General features: G+C 41.6%; 1 protein-coding gene across 11 annotated transcripts in view; it reads left to right on the top strand.

Moving 5' to 3' along the window:
- PICALM (phosphatidylinositol binding clathrin assembly protein) overlaps positions 1–17,008 on the top strand; it is an 82,733-nt gene that overhangs the window by 26,770 nt on the left and 38,955 nt on the right. For all 11 annotated transcript variants that reach the window (XM_054164887.1, XM_054164886.1, XM_054164882.1 and 8 more), the window contains exons 2-6: positions 10,222–10,364; positions 12,661–12,736; positions 13,935–14,037; positions 16,125–16,218; positions 16,728–16,839. In XM_054164887.1, the coding sequence (XP_054020862.1) occupies positions 10,222–10,364; positions 12,661–12,736; positions 13,935–14,037; positions 16,125–16,218; positions 16,728–16,839 (528 nt within the window). The remainder of the gene's footprint in view (positions 1–10,221; positions 10,365–12,660; positions 12,737–13,934; positions 14,038–16,124; positions 16,219–16,727; positions 16,840–17,008) is intronic.

The following is a 17,008-nucleotide window of genomic DNA, read 5'->3' as shown; positions in this document are numbered from 1 at the left end:
AGACCTCAAAGATTATCAAGTCCTACCTGTCACCACAGACCCCCATGACTAAACCATGGCACCAAGTGCCATGTCCAATCCCCTCTTGAACACCTCCAGGGAGGTGTTCTCTGTGAAGAACTTCCTCCTCACCTCGAGCCTAAACCTCCCCTGGCACAGCTTGAGACTGTGTCCTCACGTTCTGGTGCTGGTTGCTTGAGAGAAGAGACCAACTCCCTGCTGGCTACAGCCACTCCTCAGGTAGTTGTAGACAGCAATAAGGTCTCCCCTGTGCCTTCTCTTCTCCAGGCTAAACAACCCCAGCTCCCTCAGCCTCTCCTCATAGGGCTTGTGCTCAGGGCCTCCCACCAGCCTTGTTGCCCTTCTCTGGACATGTTCAAGTGTCTCAACGTCCTTCTTAAACTGAGGGGCCCAGAACTGGTCACAGTACTCAAGGTGTGGCCTAAGCAGGGCAGAGTACAGGGGCACAATGACTTCCCTGCTTTTCCTGGCCACACTATTCTTGATGCAGGCCAGGATGCCATTGGCCTTCTTGGCCACCTGGGCACACTGTTGGCTCATGTTTAGGCAGCTGTCAATCAGCACCCCCAGGTCCCTCTCTGTTTGGCTGCTCTCCAGCCACTCCAACCCCAGCTTGTAGTTCTGCATGGGTTTGTTGTGGCCAAAGTGCAGTACCCGGCACTTGGACTTGTTGAATGCCATCCCGTTGGACTCTGCCCATCTGTCCAGTCGGTTGAGGTCCCTCTGCAGAGCCCTTCTAGCCTCTAACAGATCAACACCTGCTCCCAACTTGGTGTCATCTGCAAATTTGGTGATGACTGACTCAATCTCCTCATCCAGATCATCAGTGAAGATATTAAAGAGGATGGGGCCCAGCACTGATCCCTGGGGAACGCCACTAGTGCCTGGCTGCCAGCTGGATGTGGCACCATTCATGAAGTCCAGGTAGACCACATCCACAGGCCTCCCCACATCCACCAGACAGGTCACCTGATCATAGAAAGACATCAGGTTGGAGAGGCAGGACCTGCCCTTCCTAAATCCATGTTGGCTGGACCTGATCCCTTGGCCATCCTTCAGGTGCACAGTTATTGTCACCAAGATGATAATCTCCATAATTTTCCCTGGCACTGAGGTCAGGCTGACAGGCCTGTAGTTTCCAGGTTCCTCCATCTGACCCTGGCACTGTGTGTGCCTACTAATGTAAAACAATCGTATTTCAGTTGCCTGCTTGTTGGATGGATACTGTCTCTTGCATTATAACAAAACCCAAGCTGTCAGCATATTGAAGAGTGTAACCAATTAAGCTCTCACTTAGATAATATCTTTGTTATAACAGATGAAAAAGCAATAGTTATCAAGGTTGTAATCTGTCACATATAGTTGACCTACCTTGGAGTAACTAGAGGTGTAGGACACACTGGTCTGGCAGACCTGGGTTCTTGCAAATATTTCATATTGATACTTACCTTTTATTTTGCGGAATGTTTCTATTTGTATCGCTAAACCCTTGGAAGTCATGAGTGCATGAAGTAGTTACTTCTGGCTTATGTTCAGTTTACTGTTCAAGTTTCTGCAAGATAAAGTCTGAGGTAGTGAAGCCTGTGTTTATGTTCTGTAAGGAAAATGATCATCAGCTTACCCGGTGGCTCTTTTTCTGTGTAAACCAGTTTTTCGTAGCCATGTCTTAGGAAGCTGCTTGGTGCAGAAAGTTCACACAAGGAATTATGCCACAGGCATATTGGAAGCATGCACATTGTCTCAGGTAATTTGTGGCAGATGCCTTTGATGTATTCCTAACTAGCCTGACTGCCTCGTGGTTCCTATGGGTCAAGACTTGTGATCACTTACGACAGGTTGGCTAATCCTCATTTACATGAATCTTGAGTCTTGCTGTAATTTTCCTCTACTAGTCAACTTGATATGTCTCTCACTTTTAAGCTGTTTAAAAGGACTGATCATTTGGTTCGTTCTTGTAGGGAAGGCTGAACATTGTAAAGACTGTACATATCTTGACTAGGTAAGAAAAAGACTATATCTCCCAGGGTATTATACAGTATTTTACTAGACATATACTAGTTAACTTCAGCAGGATTAGGCAATACCATGTCTTTGATACTGGTGGAATTGCCTATCTTCAATGTTCCTGCAATGCCTGTAGACCAGACCTTTGTTACAATTCCTTGCAAAGTCATTGCTGGAAAAAACCCAGAACTGAATAATGGAGAAGTCATTTAACAGTAAAAACATTAACTGCTACAACAAAAGTGGTTTAGATCCTTCTATTTTAGAACAAACTAGATCTCTTTTTTTAAGAAGAAAATAGTTTTGACTGCTGAAATTTGGTGTATAATTTGGTGCCTGTAGGTAAATGGAGTTCTTCAAAAGAGAAGTCATATCAATCATTTAAATAGGTTGGACTCTCTTGGAAGTCTACTCCTCTCGGACTGTTCTTTTGAACTTTGACTTGCTTTGTAATTTGTATCTACTTGTTTCCCATTTTGTCATTCTCTGTCCATAGACAATACAAAAAATAGCTGCTTGCATTAGTTTGGGAGGGACCTCAGAATTAGCCATCTCCTTAAGCCATGTCAAACTTCAAATTATTTGGTTGTTTACGGCCTCTAGTGCCTGACCACTTTCATTGTGAAGATTTTTAATTTCTTCATCTGATAAAAATTTCTCTTCTTACAGTATGTCTGCTGCCTCTCATCCTTTTGCAGTGAACTTCTAAGAAACACCTGATGGTGGAGATAATGTTTATATTCTCCCTCCCTGCCTTTAGCCTTCTGTTCTGCAGATGGAGTAAACCCTTCTCTTTCAGCTGCTTCTTGTGCATCAAAACATTTTCACTGTGAGGGTGACAAAACACTGGAATGGGCTGCCCAGAGACATTGTGAAGTCTCCTCTGGAGGCGTTAAAAAACCACCTGGATGTGTTCTGGTGTGACCTACTGTAGGTGATCCTGCTCTGGCAGCAGGGTTGGACTGGATGATCTTTTGAGGTCCCTTCCAGTTCCTAACATTCTATGATAGGCTCTACGCCCTGGCCATCCTGATGGCCTTTCTCTGGGCTCTCTCCAGCTACATCCATGGACATAACAGTGCATTCACTGCTGTCTAAGCTTTGCTAGTGCAGCTCTTCCAGCCAGCTGCAAGCTTAACTTAAATTTCTTGTGGCTGACTGCTGCCTTTTTTGAAATGATGATCAGTGTTTATTATTTAGTAACTGTAGACCCATATGCTGTATGTCTTATGCTGTGGCAGTCGGAGCAGCTTTTAGAGTTGGGAAGGTGGTTTATACTTCCTGGGAAAGTTTGGGGTTTTTTTTCAGCTGTAAGGTGGTGTGGGCATTAATGCAGGTCACTAGAGTTAGCGACTTCCTCTAGTATCAGTGAGGATAAGCTTTCAATTGTCCTTCTTCTCTCCTATAACAAGAACATCAGAGATGAAGCAGTCATCATACTTTGGCCAAGGGTTATCTTTTCTTAATTCCTCAATTATTTATTTGTGGTTTCTTTTCTGTTCTTTAAATCCATTCCCCTTAGTGCTTTGCCCTTTGGTTATATACCAGCCTGTTGTATTGGTCATGCCATACTCAGCATGAGTCTGGAGATGTTGCTTTGGGCTCTGAAATCTCAAAATAAGTATCTAGTATTTTCATAGGTGGGTGTGAAACAAGTTGTGTAAAGTGTAGGATGTGAAAATAATTACATATTTGTTCCTTTCCCTTAATGAAGAGAGTCTGTAGGAGTAGGATAAGTAAGCACTGTATGTGTCAGTCTTCCTGAGCAGGCAGTGCAGCCGTGGGGGATGTCTTCTCTTCTGATGTATCTGTACTATACTACTTATGCTACGGTTAGCACAAAAATTGCTGGTCTCATTTGGATTTAACGGCTCAAATGTTTCTTTACCTAATTAACACTGCTCATGCAAATACTTTTAAAGAAGTTTTTAGATAAATGTAACTTTTCTGAAATATATGTCATGTAGGAGCTTTGGGATATTGGTACTGACCAGTTGGATGCCTGTGGTCACTGGTGCTCCCCAGGGATCAGTACTGTGTCCAGGTTTATTCAGTGTCTTCTTCAATGACCTGGATGAAGGGATAGAGTGTACTCTCAGCAGGTTCACTGATACGAAACTGGGGGAGGTGGTTGACACCCTGTCAGGCTGTGCTGCCATCCAATGAGATCTGGATAGGCTGGAGAGCTAAGCAAAGGCAAAATGCATGAAGTTCAATAAGGACAAGTATAGAGCCCTGCATTTGGGAAGGAATAACACCAGGCAGCAGTACAGACCAGGGATCCTTCTGCTGGAAAACAGCTCCATGGAGAAAGACCTTGGAATCCAGCAAGAACAGCAAGTTCTCCACCAGACAGCAATGTGCCCTTGTGGCCAAGAGGGCTGGTGACATCCCAGGGTGCATCAAGAAAAGTGTTTAGGGAGGTTTTACTCCTCCTCTACTCTGCCCTGGTGAGCCATACCTGGAATGCTGTCCCAAACTTTGGGCTCCCCAATTCAAGAAAGACAGACATGTACTGGGGTGACTCCAACAAAGAGCAACAGGGATTATTTGGGGACTTGAATATCTCTTCTGTGAAGAAGGACTGAGAGAACTGGGGCTGTTTTAGTTTTGAGAAGACTGAGAGGGGATCTTATTAATGTCTATAAATATCTGAGGGGTGTCAAGATGAAGGTGATGGTTTCTTTTCAGTGGTGCCCACTGACAGGACACGGAACAATGGGTACAAGCTGGAACACAAGTGGTTCCCTCTCAGTCTGAGAAGAAACTTCCTTATAGTGAGGTAGGCCAAGCACTGGAACAGTCTGCCCAGGGAGGTGGTGGAGTTTCCTTCTCTGGAGGCCTTCAAAAACTGCCTGGATGCATTCCTGTGCTCTAGGTGATCCTGCTTTGGCAGGGGGATTGGACGAAATGACTTCTAGAGGTCCCTTTCAACCCCTAACATTCTGTGATTATTAAGATTGTGTTGTTCAGCCTGCATTTTCTAGAGAAAGAAACTTGACATTTTACGAAATCTGGTTTGTAGTAACGACTGTCAGAGTGACTCCTTCCCTTATTTATATTTGAAAATTTACTTCCATTCAAGGCTAGCCTTGTCTGTGTACTTCTGTTCTTGCCTATGTTTTCTCCTGGTTGGCTACTGGTTCTCCTTCCTAATGAGCCTGTTCTCTTTCCCCCTGCCCCTCAAGTTCATACATATGCTTTCTACATAAGCTCTCATCAGTTCTGAGAGGGATGATTTTCTGCTGAGTTGCAGAGCCTGTTTTCTTTTACATGCTGCAACAGATAGAAAAACATTATTTGAAAGTTCAGTGGCCTTTTAGGAAACGGTTCAGCCAGCACAAAATATCATCTAAAACACATAGAAGTATTTTTAAGTAATTTTAGACAATGGATTATCACGCAGCACCTCATTCAGAAAGTACCCTGGGCAGCAGCCCTTAAGAACAAAGGGGTCCAGGATGGTTGGACCTGCTTCAAACAGGAGCTCTTGAAGGCACAGGAACTGGCAATTCTCACGTGCTGAAAGATGAGCCGGCGGGGAAGGCAACTGGCCTGGATGAGCAAGCAGGTCTTGAACAAAGTAATGGGAAAAAAGAGGGTGTATCACTTTTGGAAAGGGGTGGAGGCAACTCAAGATACGTTTAAGGATGTTGTTAGAACACGTAGGAGAAAAATTAAAGAGGTAAAAGCCCAGTAAGAGCTTAAGCTGGCCACTTCTGTGAAAGATAATAAAAAGCATTTTTATAAATACATTAATGCTAAAAAGAGGGCAAGAAGAACCTCCACTCCTTATTGGACCTGGAGGGGAACATAGTAACTAAAGATGAGGAAAAGGCTGAGGTTCTAAATACCTTCTTTGCCTCAATTTTCAGCAATAAGGCAGGAGGACTCTGAGATAACTGGCTTTCTGAACTGGCAGATGGGGTCAGGGAGCAGTGTAGTACCCCTGAAATCCGCAAGGAATTAGTTTGGGACTTGCTGAGCCACTTGGATGCTCACAAGTCCATGCACCTGAATGGGATCCATCCTAGGGTGCTGAGAGAGCTGGCAGATGAGCTGGCCAAGCCTCTCTCCATCATTTTCCACCAGTCCTGGCTCACTGGAGAGGTCCCAGATGTCTGGAAACTGGCCAATGTGATGCCATCCACAAGAAGGGTCGGATGGAGGAACCTGGAGACTCCAGGCCTGTCAGCCTGACCTCAGTGCCAGGGAAAATTATCACAGTATCACCAAGGTTGGAAGAGTCCTCAAAGATCATTGAGTCCAACCTGTCACCAGAGACCTCATGACTAGACCATGGCACCAAGTGCCACATCCAGTCCCCTCTTGAACACCTCCAGGGATGGTGACTCCACCACCTCCCTGGGCAGCACATTCCAGCGACAAATGACTTTCTCAGTGAAGAACTCTCTCCTCACCTTGAGCTTAAACCTTCCCTGGCGCAGCTTGAGACTGTGTCCCCTTGTTCGGGTGCTGATTGCTAGAGAGGAGAGACCAACCCCTTCCTGACTACAACCGCCCTTCAGGTAGTTCTAGAGAGCAATGAGGTCTCCCCTTAGCCTCCTCCTCTCCAGGCTAAACAATCCCAGCTCCCTCAGCCTCTCCTCATAGGGCTGTGCTCAAGGCCTCTCACCAGCCTTGTTGCCCTTCTCTGGACACGTTAAAAAAAAAAAACGTGTCCAGAGGGAGACTTGATGAGGTGCTTGGTGCCATGGTTTAGTTGATTAGGTGGGTTGGATTGGTTGATAGGTTGGACACGATGATCTTGAAAGTCCCTTTCAATCTGGTCTGGTCTATTCTATTCTAGTGTCTCGATGCCCTTCTTAAATTGAGGGGCCGAGAACTGGACACAGTACTCAAGGTGCAGCCTAACCAATGCAGAGTACAGGGGCACAATGACCTCCCTGCTCCTGCTGGCCACACTGTTCCTAATGCAGGCCAGGATATCATTGGCCTTCTTGGCCACCTGGGCACACTGCTGGCTCATGTTTAGGTGGCTGTCAATCAGCACCCCCAGGTCCCTCTCTGTTTGGGAGCTCTCCAGCCACTCTGACCCCAGCCTGTAGCTCTGCATGGGGTTGTTGTGGCCAAAGTGCAGCACCTGGCATTTGGATTTGTTGAATGCCATCCCGTTGGACTCTGCCCATCTGTCCAGTCAGTTGAGATCCCTCTGCAGAGCCCTTCTGCCCTCTAACAGATCAACACCTGCTCCTAACTTGGTGTCATCTGCCCTTCCTAAATCCATGTTGGCTAGGTCTGATCCCTTGGCCGTCCTTCAGATGCACAGTGATTGCTCCCAAGATGATCTGCTCCATAAGGATGCTCCGTTCCTGAAGGGTGGCCAAGGGCTCAGGCCTAACCAACATGGATTTAGGATGGGCAGATCCTGATCTCCTTCTATGATGAGGTGACCTGCTTGGTGAATGTGGTGAGGCCTGTGGATGTGGTCTACCTGGACTTCAGCAAGGCCATTGACACTGTTCCCCACTGCTGGCCAAGCTGTCAGCTCATGGCTTGGACAGCAGCACTCTGTGCTGGGTTAGGAACTGGCTGGAGGGCTGAGCCCAGAGAGTGGTGGTGAATGGTGCCACATCCAGCTGGCAGCCAGTCGCTAGTGGTGTGCCCCAGGGATCAGTTCTGGGCCCCATCCTCTTTAATATCTTCATTGATGATCTGGATGAGGGCATTGAGTCAGTCATCAGCAAATTTGCAGATGACACCAAGTTGGGAGCAGGTGTTGGTCTGTTAGAGGCTAGAAGGGCTCTGCAGAGGGACCTCAACCGACTGGACAGATGGGCAGAGTCCCAACGGGATGGCATTCAACAAATCCAAATGCCAGGTGCTGCACTTTGGCCACAACAACCCCATGCAGAGCTACAGGCTGGGGTCAGAGTGGCTGGAGAGCTGCCAAACAGAGAGGGACCTGGGGGTGCTGATTGACAGCTGGCTGAACATGAGCCAGCAGTGTGCCCAGGTGGCCAAGAAGGCCAATGGGATCCTGGCCTGCATCAAGAATAGTGTGGCCAGGAAGAGCAGGGAAGTCATTGTGCCCCTGTACTCTGCCCTGGTTAGGCCACACCTTGAGTCCAGTTCTGGGCCCCTCAGTTTAAGAAGGACATTGAGACACTTGAACGTGTCCAGAGAAGTGCAATGAGGCTGGTGAGAGGCCTTGAGCATAAGCCCTATGAGGAGAGGCTGAGGGAGCTGGGGCTGTTTATCCTGGAGAAGAAGAGGCACAGGGGAGACCTCATTGCCCTCTACAACTACCTGAAAGGTGGTTGTAGCCAGGAAGGGGTCTCATGCTGCGCCAACGGAAGTTTAGGCTTGAGGTGCGGCAAAAGTTCTTCACAGAGAGAGTTGTTAGCTGTTGGAATGGCCTGCCCAGGGTGGTGGTGGAGTTGCTGTTCCTGGAGGTGATCAAGAGGGGATTGGACGAGGCACTTACTGCCATGAGGTCTTGGGTGATGGATTCAACTTGGTGATCTTTGTGGTCTTTTCCAACCTTGTTGATTCTATGATTCTTTGTTTCTGTTGACTAGTTGGTGTATGTTGCATTTAAGAATAGAAGTTATTGTTTTCTATCATGCATTTGCACCTCTTATGCCAAAATGTATGACTTAACATCCTGTGATGCATTTACCTTTGTGTTTAATGTGCATTCCTGCTACATAGCCTTGCACAAAACTGCTTCTGTTAGTACTTAGATGGGAAGACCTGAAGATCAAGAAGCTGCAGGGCTTGGTTTTAATGACCCAGTTCAGAGCATGTAATTTGCTGAGTAATATCCTAGCATTGTTTTAACAGCTCCAAATCACCATGCAGTAGTAGATAACCATGATTTAAAAATGAGGTTGTGAATGCCTGTAGTCATCACAGTTTTACTTGTAGATAAAGGAATGCCTAATCTTTCCATCTCATTACATTTTGAATGTGGAAGTAATTTCCTGTTTGCTTCCTGTAATACTTCAGCTTGTAAATAGCAGTGTTTTTAGTTCTGAGGTTGTGGTAGCTGTGTTTACCTGCCTGTCTGAAGAAAGGTCCTATCTTTTAGGAGTCCTCTATGGTGAATGGATGTTCATAGCCCGATATAAAATTGTCTTCACAGGTTAAATGTTTCCCTTCAGATTGCAGTTAGCTTTAGTATCCCGTAGACAGGCAAGCATAGAGCTTATTCAAATCTTGATCCTTACTGAGTTATGGCTTTTGGCAGGGCTGGTAGTTTCAGTCACAGTTACTGTCTTACTTTTTGGGCTGGTAATAGCAGTAAAAAACAATCAGTACTCTGTTGTGTTAAGTTTAAGCTTCATATTAAATGCTAGCAAGCTGTTGTATCACATTTGGATGTTAAAATGTAACTTTGTTAATTTGTCACTGTAGCATCATGATAAGTTATTGCTTCCTTCATTGGCATCTGGCAGTTTCTGGATTGTTACATACTTTGGTTGTATTATAAGTACAGCTCCTCATGCTATACAGTTGTGACAGTAGCAAATCTGGAAGATAGGGTAACTGTTTTAACAGCTAGATCCTATCTACTGGACGTCCATTTATTTTTTTTTTAAGCTAGCCCAGCTCCTAACCATTTTTTCAGTTAATTAAGCCATTTTAAAAACTAAATTCATCTGCCAGTTTCAGGCACTGTAGCTAGAGGCTTCTTTTTTCACTTACCATTTCCTCCGTGCTTTTGAAGGTGTTGATCGTATTGCATCAAGACTAAGCAATATTTGAATCCTGTATTACTCAGATTGAACTAATGTCTCGAAGGGTTTACTGGTCCTTTAAGAGTCCATAAATCTGAGGCTACAGTTAATTCTATTCATAATCTTCCAGTGAAACTTGATTAAATGGTAGCATGTAAGAATTACTTTGCTATTTTGTGCTTTAGATGTTTGAAAGCTGGAAGTTGTTAGTCAAAAATCATGGAAATTGTGATGGTACTTCTATTCCAGGACCTTCCAAGGCAATTGCAAAAGCAACTGGGGACCTGAAATCTTGGCAGTGAGCAGAGTGGAGTTTGTATTACAAGGTTTTGGTAGACCTGGGCCATGGTGTTTTTCAACAAATTGTTTTACTTGAAAGCCCCTCATTTTTTGCTGAAAAGAATGCTATATAAAATGAGTGTACTGATTTTTTTGGGGGTTGTGTATTACTGATTTTCCTTCGCAGAACTAATAACAACAATCTGTATTGCAGACTTAATCCAATGCACAAATGAGATGAATGTGAACATCCCACAACTGGCTGACAGTTTGTTTGAAAGAACTACCAACAGTAGCTGGGTAGTGGTCTTCAAATCCCTCATCACAACCCATCATCTAATGGTGTATGGAAATGAGGTAATACATCTTTTTCTGTATCTGAGAACAGTTACAGCACTTTATAAATACCGTTTAAATGCTTCCAATAATTATTTTTGTAAGGAAATGGGACTTTTACCTTTTTGTGTCTAACTTTCCATAAACACAGATGTTTGCCTACTTAGTCTGTTTCTACGTTGAAGATTGCAATTCTGGAATCAAGTGTCCTGAATGCTAGAGGTACCTTTTTTTGTGGTGTTATTTTAATAACAGAAAAAAAGAAAAAAAAGTTTTCTGAAAGCTGAAAAGTGAATTGTTTTTAGGTTCATGCTGTAGCTGGCACAGGTGCCCTCTGTACAACTTAATTTGGAATTGATTTCCACCATTACTCCCTAACCTTCTGTAGTGAAGCCAAAGTGTACTTGTGAACTGGCTATGGGACCTTCTTTTTTGAAGAGCCAAGATTAGCAACAGCATCAATTTTCTGCATTTTAACCCCCCCCAACTATATTTCTAAGGCTTTCTCAGAACATGTTTGCAAACATTGCTTTTTACTGCCAGCAGTCAGTATAACATGAGGTACAAGAATTTTGGAATTAAAAGGGATAGCTTTAGAAAATTGGAAGTAGTTTTTTTTTGGAGAGGACCAAAATGTTGGCTTGCATTCAGATCTCTTTATAAGTCATGTAATTGCTTCCTCTGGCTGACTGACTATCTTGTGAAGGATTTTAAATTTTAAAATATACATATACATACGGGTTTCTCTTGCAGATCAGCTGCAGTGTTTCTGGCCTTGGTGAAAATCTATGCTTTGAAACTAAGTAAACCACAAGAGGGCAAACTTCTCATGCTGACTTTAAGCTTTATCATGGAGATAGTTGATACTATTCAAGATAGAGTCTATGCTTTTGCTGTGCTTGCACTTTGAGTCATAGACATTTTAAACTGATTCCAGTACAGTTCATAGTAGTTAAAGTTATTTCATGGGACCACTGTCTAAATACTTTTTATTTAAGAATAAAGCTACCAAACAAATTTTAGTGGCTGAATGTGTTAACAGAAGTAATGAGGGTAAGACTGTTGCTCAGGATGAAGCTTTTCACAGGTAGAAGTAGTACTTGAACACTGAACGTGGAAATACAGTGCTAAGGAAAATGTCCAGAAGTTTATAGAGGATCTGTAAATCCTTTTGTAAAAAAAAAAAAACAAACAAAAACCACCCAATAACAACAGAAAACTCCCCCAAAACAAACCAACCCCACAAAAATACCCAGCAAATACCCTGAAACAGCCAAACCCCCTAAAAAAACATACCTCACTGAAGAAAGAAGAGAAAAACAAACAACACAGAAGAAAACCCACAAAACAACAAACCAAGACCAAACAAACAAACAAAAACACAAAACCCAACCCCAACTAATAAAATTAACAGAAGTCTGAAAAGCTTTTGGGTCCCCCAGCTTTGGCTTGCTTGATTTGTAGCTGAGTTAAGCTATCAATAGCTGAACGTATCTTAATTCATTTATATACTGAGTACTTTTCTCCAGTCTTTTTTGCATGTAACCTGTGTTTATGGTAATAATCCAATAGTACATGTTGCACTTAAACAGAACTATTTTTCCCTCTGTCAAAATGTTATTGCAAGTGCATGATGGGTTTATTTTTGTAGCAGCAACCTGTGTAGTGGCTCATAAGATAAAAATATTTTTCCTGCTTAAAAAAAATGTGATGCCAGTTATCTGAAATGTATCTTCATGACAGGAAAACAGCATCATTCATTTTTGTGAAGTGTAATTTGGAATATGTAACTAATGAATGACACATACCAAGTTTGATAGTCTGCAATGTTTTATATGGATTCTTCTGTTTATTTAATGTCTTATTTATAAGCAAACTAATCTTTAGTATCAACTTATTTTCATAGTCCTTAGTTTAAATCTAAACACTATTAGTATTATATACTGAGTGAAGATGCTTTGTCTAATGGTTACATAAAAATTGAAGTTAGTGCAACAATTGTGAGAGAATCTATTTGAGGAGGGATTGTTTCAGAATTTTCTAGTTCCATATTCTGGCTTAAAATAAAAAGGTCTTTCAGTCTAGCTTTCATGCAGCATCTTCATGACTTTGCTTTGTTCACAGATTTTTACAGTGAAAATAATGGCTAAATTTTCAAATTAAGTTAGCTGAGTTTTTGTAAGAGTTTCTGGATTTGAAATCATTCTTAAAAGCATAACAGCTGAATTTCATGAACTGGATAAAGTTTTGGTACTGTTACCTTAGTTCCAGCTCATTGATGTATAGTAAAAGCATTCCAATTTTTCCTTTCATCCAGCGTTTTATCCAGTATCTGGCGTCCAGAAACACATTGTTTAATCTGAGCAATTTCCTAGACAAAAGTGGATTGCAAGGTAAGACATCTTTTTCGCTAGCAGTTAGTAGTGTGCTGGGGGACAGTAAATACACCTTGGTAGCTTTAATGGACCACATCATTTAAGAAGTCAATTTTCTGTCTGTTTTACCCCAGACTGCATTAATTAATATAAAAGGCTGTTGCGGCATGGCAGAAGCTGTCTGTTAGTGAAATTTGTTGCATCTTTTAGGAAAGGCTCATTTATAAGTGCTTCTAACTCTTAGCTAAATACATCTGACTTTGTATTCCCCCTGTTTGTGAAAAGATTTTTCCTTTTGGGAGAGGTATGTTCTGATTAGTAATTAAAATTTAAAATATGCATCATATATATGTCAGATGCAGTAATTATTGCTAAATTGTTTGACGACCATTCTGTCCACCTTTGGAAACTCATTCTATGGGCAAATGTCTCTGGTTCAGATTTTCTCAATTGAAATACCCTTCTTAAGTATTAGACAGTGCAGTTTTGATCATACATGTAGCTCTCATGTTTTGGTTGGTCTTTTTTTTATCTCATGAGATGGTTTCTTTTTGCATTTCTTCTTGTAACTGCTGTTTTTTACCACAGGAGCATGTAAACAAACTCTGCCTTGGCAAACTCTGCCTTGGCACAGAAACCTCAGGGATAAGCAAGGGTCTACTAAATTGCTTTATTTTATTGAGTTTTTAATTTGCATGATCTCAGTATGGATTGTAACAGATCTTTTTCTTGGACTCTAACCTTAGGCTGACAGTTATAAAAACGTTTCAAATTTCTACTCTCTTAACATAAGAAAACTTTGCCATGCCTCATTGTTAACTTTGATGCCTTTCCCCCCCCACCTATTCATTTGTAAATGACAGAGAATGTGGTATGAAGTTGATGTGAACATCTTGGTGAATGTATAATGTAAATTTTTTGGTAGTAATTTCCCTCATACTGTGATAGGAGTTTCATAAAAACACTTTGTTTTGCTTTTGGAGGTAATTTCCTTAGGAAGTGAAATACGAACTTCTACATAGTTCAGGTCTTGAGATATTCATAGTATTGATTACATGATGAATACAATGATGTACATGGTTCTTCATAAGTATGAAATCAGGCAAATATAATAATGAAACAGTCTTGTCTTTAATACCTTACACTTGATTTAGAGATATGCTCTTGACCTTTAATTGCCTAGGTAAGTAATGAGGTTCTGAAACTTGTTTTTTAGGTTATGACATGTCAACGTTTATCAGACGGTATAGTAGGTATCTGAATGAAAAGGCAGTTTCCTATAGACAAGTGGCTTTTGACTTCACAAAAGTAAAAAGAGGGTAAGGATGCTATTTTGGTTTACTTATCTTGGTTTTTTGTTTTTCCTTCTGTCCTGTAGTTCAAGTAGAAAAGTACCACTGTTGGCTTCAGCTTAGTACAGACAATGCCTGCTTTTCTTGGGTATCTCCCATGACACATGCAGGTTCAACTGCCTGGTTATATACACTGCAAACATTACTTCAGCTATTGTAATGTTACTACTTCAAACATTTAACAGTTTAAAGAAAGAAATAAGAAAAGGAAAGGTATGTATCAAAAAAGTTGAAGTTTGGACCAATCTTCCACAATACATCACAAAGTTACTTTGTCTTGCATATAGTATAGGGGACTGTGATTTACTGGAGCTTCTAGCTCTGGAATGTTTAAATGGCAGGTGTTCTATAAAACACCTTGCAGTCCTCCTTGGTGTTTCTCCGTTCTTGTCTCAAAATGTCTGGATGAAGTTTACTGCCTTCGCAAAAGTGCAACTCATGATCTTAACAGAACGTTGTAGATGTTACTCTGAGTTTGAGGCATTAAAAAGTTCCCTGGGATGTGAGCACTTCAAAGAGAAATTGGTCATTTGAGACTAGGTACTTGTTTACGTGTAAAATAAGTGCAGAGCGTGAGTAGTTGTGTAAATTGCGTATTGTGATGAACAATGGAATTAATCTGGAGATCTTTTCCATTGGGAAAGCTGGAGAAAATGTACTTGTCATGGCTGAAAATCTTTCCATCTTTGTCCATCATCTCTGTATGCAGTGGTTTTTAAAGGTTAAACCCACAGTTTTAGTTGTTCACTGGGGCATCCTTTATCATTCATACACAGGGCAATTTATCTTGATGCCAAAAGCTAAATTCTTAATCCACAAAAATATCGACTTAAAACTGATAGATGAGCTAACTGCATTAGTGGGCTGTCTAATGGTATCTTGCATTAGTGTTACGAAGGCATTTGAAACTGGCCTGAGAACAACGTCCAGATCCCTTGTGCCTCCTTGCTAACACTATATATTTGGATTTGAAATGTGCTGATAAAGTAAAAGGGGAACACTGGAGCTCTCCTGCTGCCTCTTCTGTTAGAGGTGGTTGCAGTCCCAACACAAAACCATTAACCTTTTCAACATATAGGATATGTGTGTGGCCAGGTGACTGCAGAAACACTGCAGAGATACACAAGTGTTGGGTCTTCTGTGAGCCAGCAGCAATAACTTCTGCTGGGAGCAATCAACCTTTCTCATACCTCAGGGTTTTTGTTTTTTTGTTGGGTGTTTTTTTGTGCCATGCCACATTAGGTTTATTGCAGCTGCTGTTTGCTGTTAGGAAGGAGTGTGCAGCACAAACAGAAAGAGTAGAAAGCTGGAATCAATGTGCTGCCCTTTGCCTTCCAGCCTGGAGAATAGCCACAGCCTTTTCTGTGCAGATGTATTGTGGGATTTGCACTTGCAGGAAACACTTGGTTTGCTGTGTACATGCTGATGAACTGCAAGGCTGTCTGTTTTGTCTTAGGGAAAGCAGCTGTTTCTTGTCACTGAGGCAATCTAGTCTCTTCCTCAGTTGTTGCTTTTCCTGGATATTTTTGATCTTTGTCTCTTTAATCTGGATAACTAATAAACAACCAAATATTAGTAGTCAGCCATTAAAAGGAAGTGTCATGTGGTCTCTACATTTCAGAAAAGTCTTGAAAAAAACAGTGCCACATTTGTTTATTTTTTCCTACTGATTTTAGTTGAAAAGAAAATACTCTGAACTGCAATGAAATAATCAAGTGATTGGAAGAAGCATAGGTAAAAATTGGCTTCAGAAATAACCTTAGAAGTGGGTTTTTTTGTTTACTTGGTGCATCATAGCTCTGCTTTATTTCTAAGCACTGTCAGTTTCATTTACTTTGAATAAAAACTCATCTTGAATTCATATTTTGGCCAAATAAAGGTTGTGGCTTTTTTACGCTGCAGTTATGATTTTATTGGGTAGATGGCATTCCTAAACACCAAAATGCCTGCTTTGGCCATGATTTAAATGTCTTCTCTGACCTTTCTTATTTTCTGTTTGTTTCTCACTAACGCCTTCAAAATTCAGGTGAAGAATGTTCTTTTGTTTTGTACAGGGCTGATGGAGTTATGAGAACAATGAGCACAGAAAAACTCCTAAAAACTGTACCAATTATACAAAATCAAATGGATGCACTTCTTGACTTCAATGTAAGTGTAGCAGCACATACACATCTAACATACTATAGACTTTGTACAGACCTGCACAAGCTTGTAAAATAGGTCAAGATCAAATGTCTTGAGCTTGGATCTGTTATCTGCAAAATGTAAACAGCCTAAATAGTTTTGTTCATTGATCTACACCCAGGAAAACAAAAAAAAAATATGCAGCTTACTGGAGAGAATACTTTGTACTGAATTAGTGTTGTTTACTGTGTCTGTTGTGTAAGAATTGTTTGTTAAGAGCTGATTATTTCTGCTCTCTGTGTTCTAGTTATGTTTGTTAAAATTAACATTAGTTAACAAAAATGTCTGCCAAAATTATTTGATCTAATTCTGTGCTGAGAGATCCTTTGTTGATTTGCTGTGCTGCTACTTTTCACTAACAGCCACTGAGATGACTGGAAAGCATGCTTTGGGATAGAGCACTGGAGTTCAACTAGAAGTTTTCCAATAAAAGATCAATTCATTTAATTTAACTTTGTTTCTGATCTTCCTAGGTCAATAGCAATGAACTTACAAATGGTGTAATTAATGCTGCCTTCATGCTTCTCTTCAAAGATGCCATTAGACTGTTTGCAGCATATAATGAAGGGATTATTAACCTCTTGGGTAAATACAACTGCCTTTTCTTTTGAGGAGTTGAAAACACAGTCTTGCTCTAAAGCATCAAAACATTACTGTTATTTCTAATTCAGATTTGTTTTCAAGGTTTTTCTACCCAACCATATCTTCCATTGCATTGTATACAGGGATTGGTAAACTTCTGAAAGTGGAGCCT

The sequence above is a fragment of the Dryobates pubescens genome, chromosome 10 (genome assembly GCF_014839835.1).
Source record: "Dryobates pubescens isolate bDryPub1 chromosome 10, bDryPub1.pri, whole genome shotgun sequence".
Lineage (NCBI taxonomy): Eukaryota > Metazoa > Chordata > Aves > Piciformes > Picidae > Dryobates > Dryobates pubescens.
This window is presented reverse-complemented; position numbering and strand designations above follow the sequence as displayed.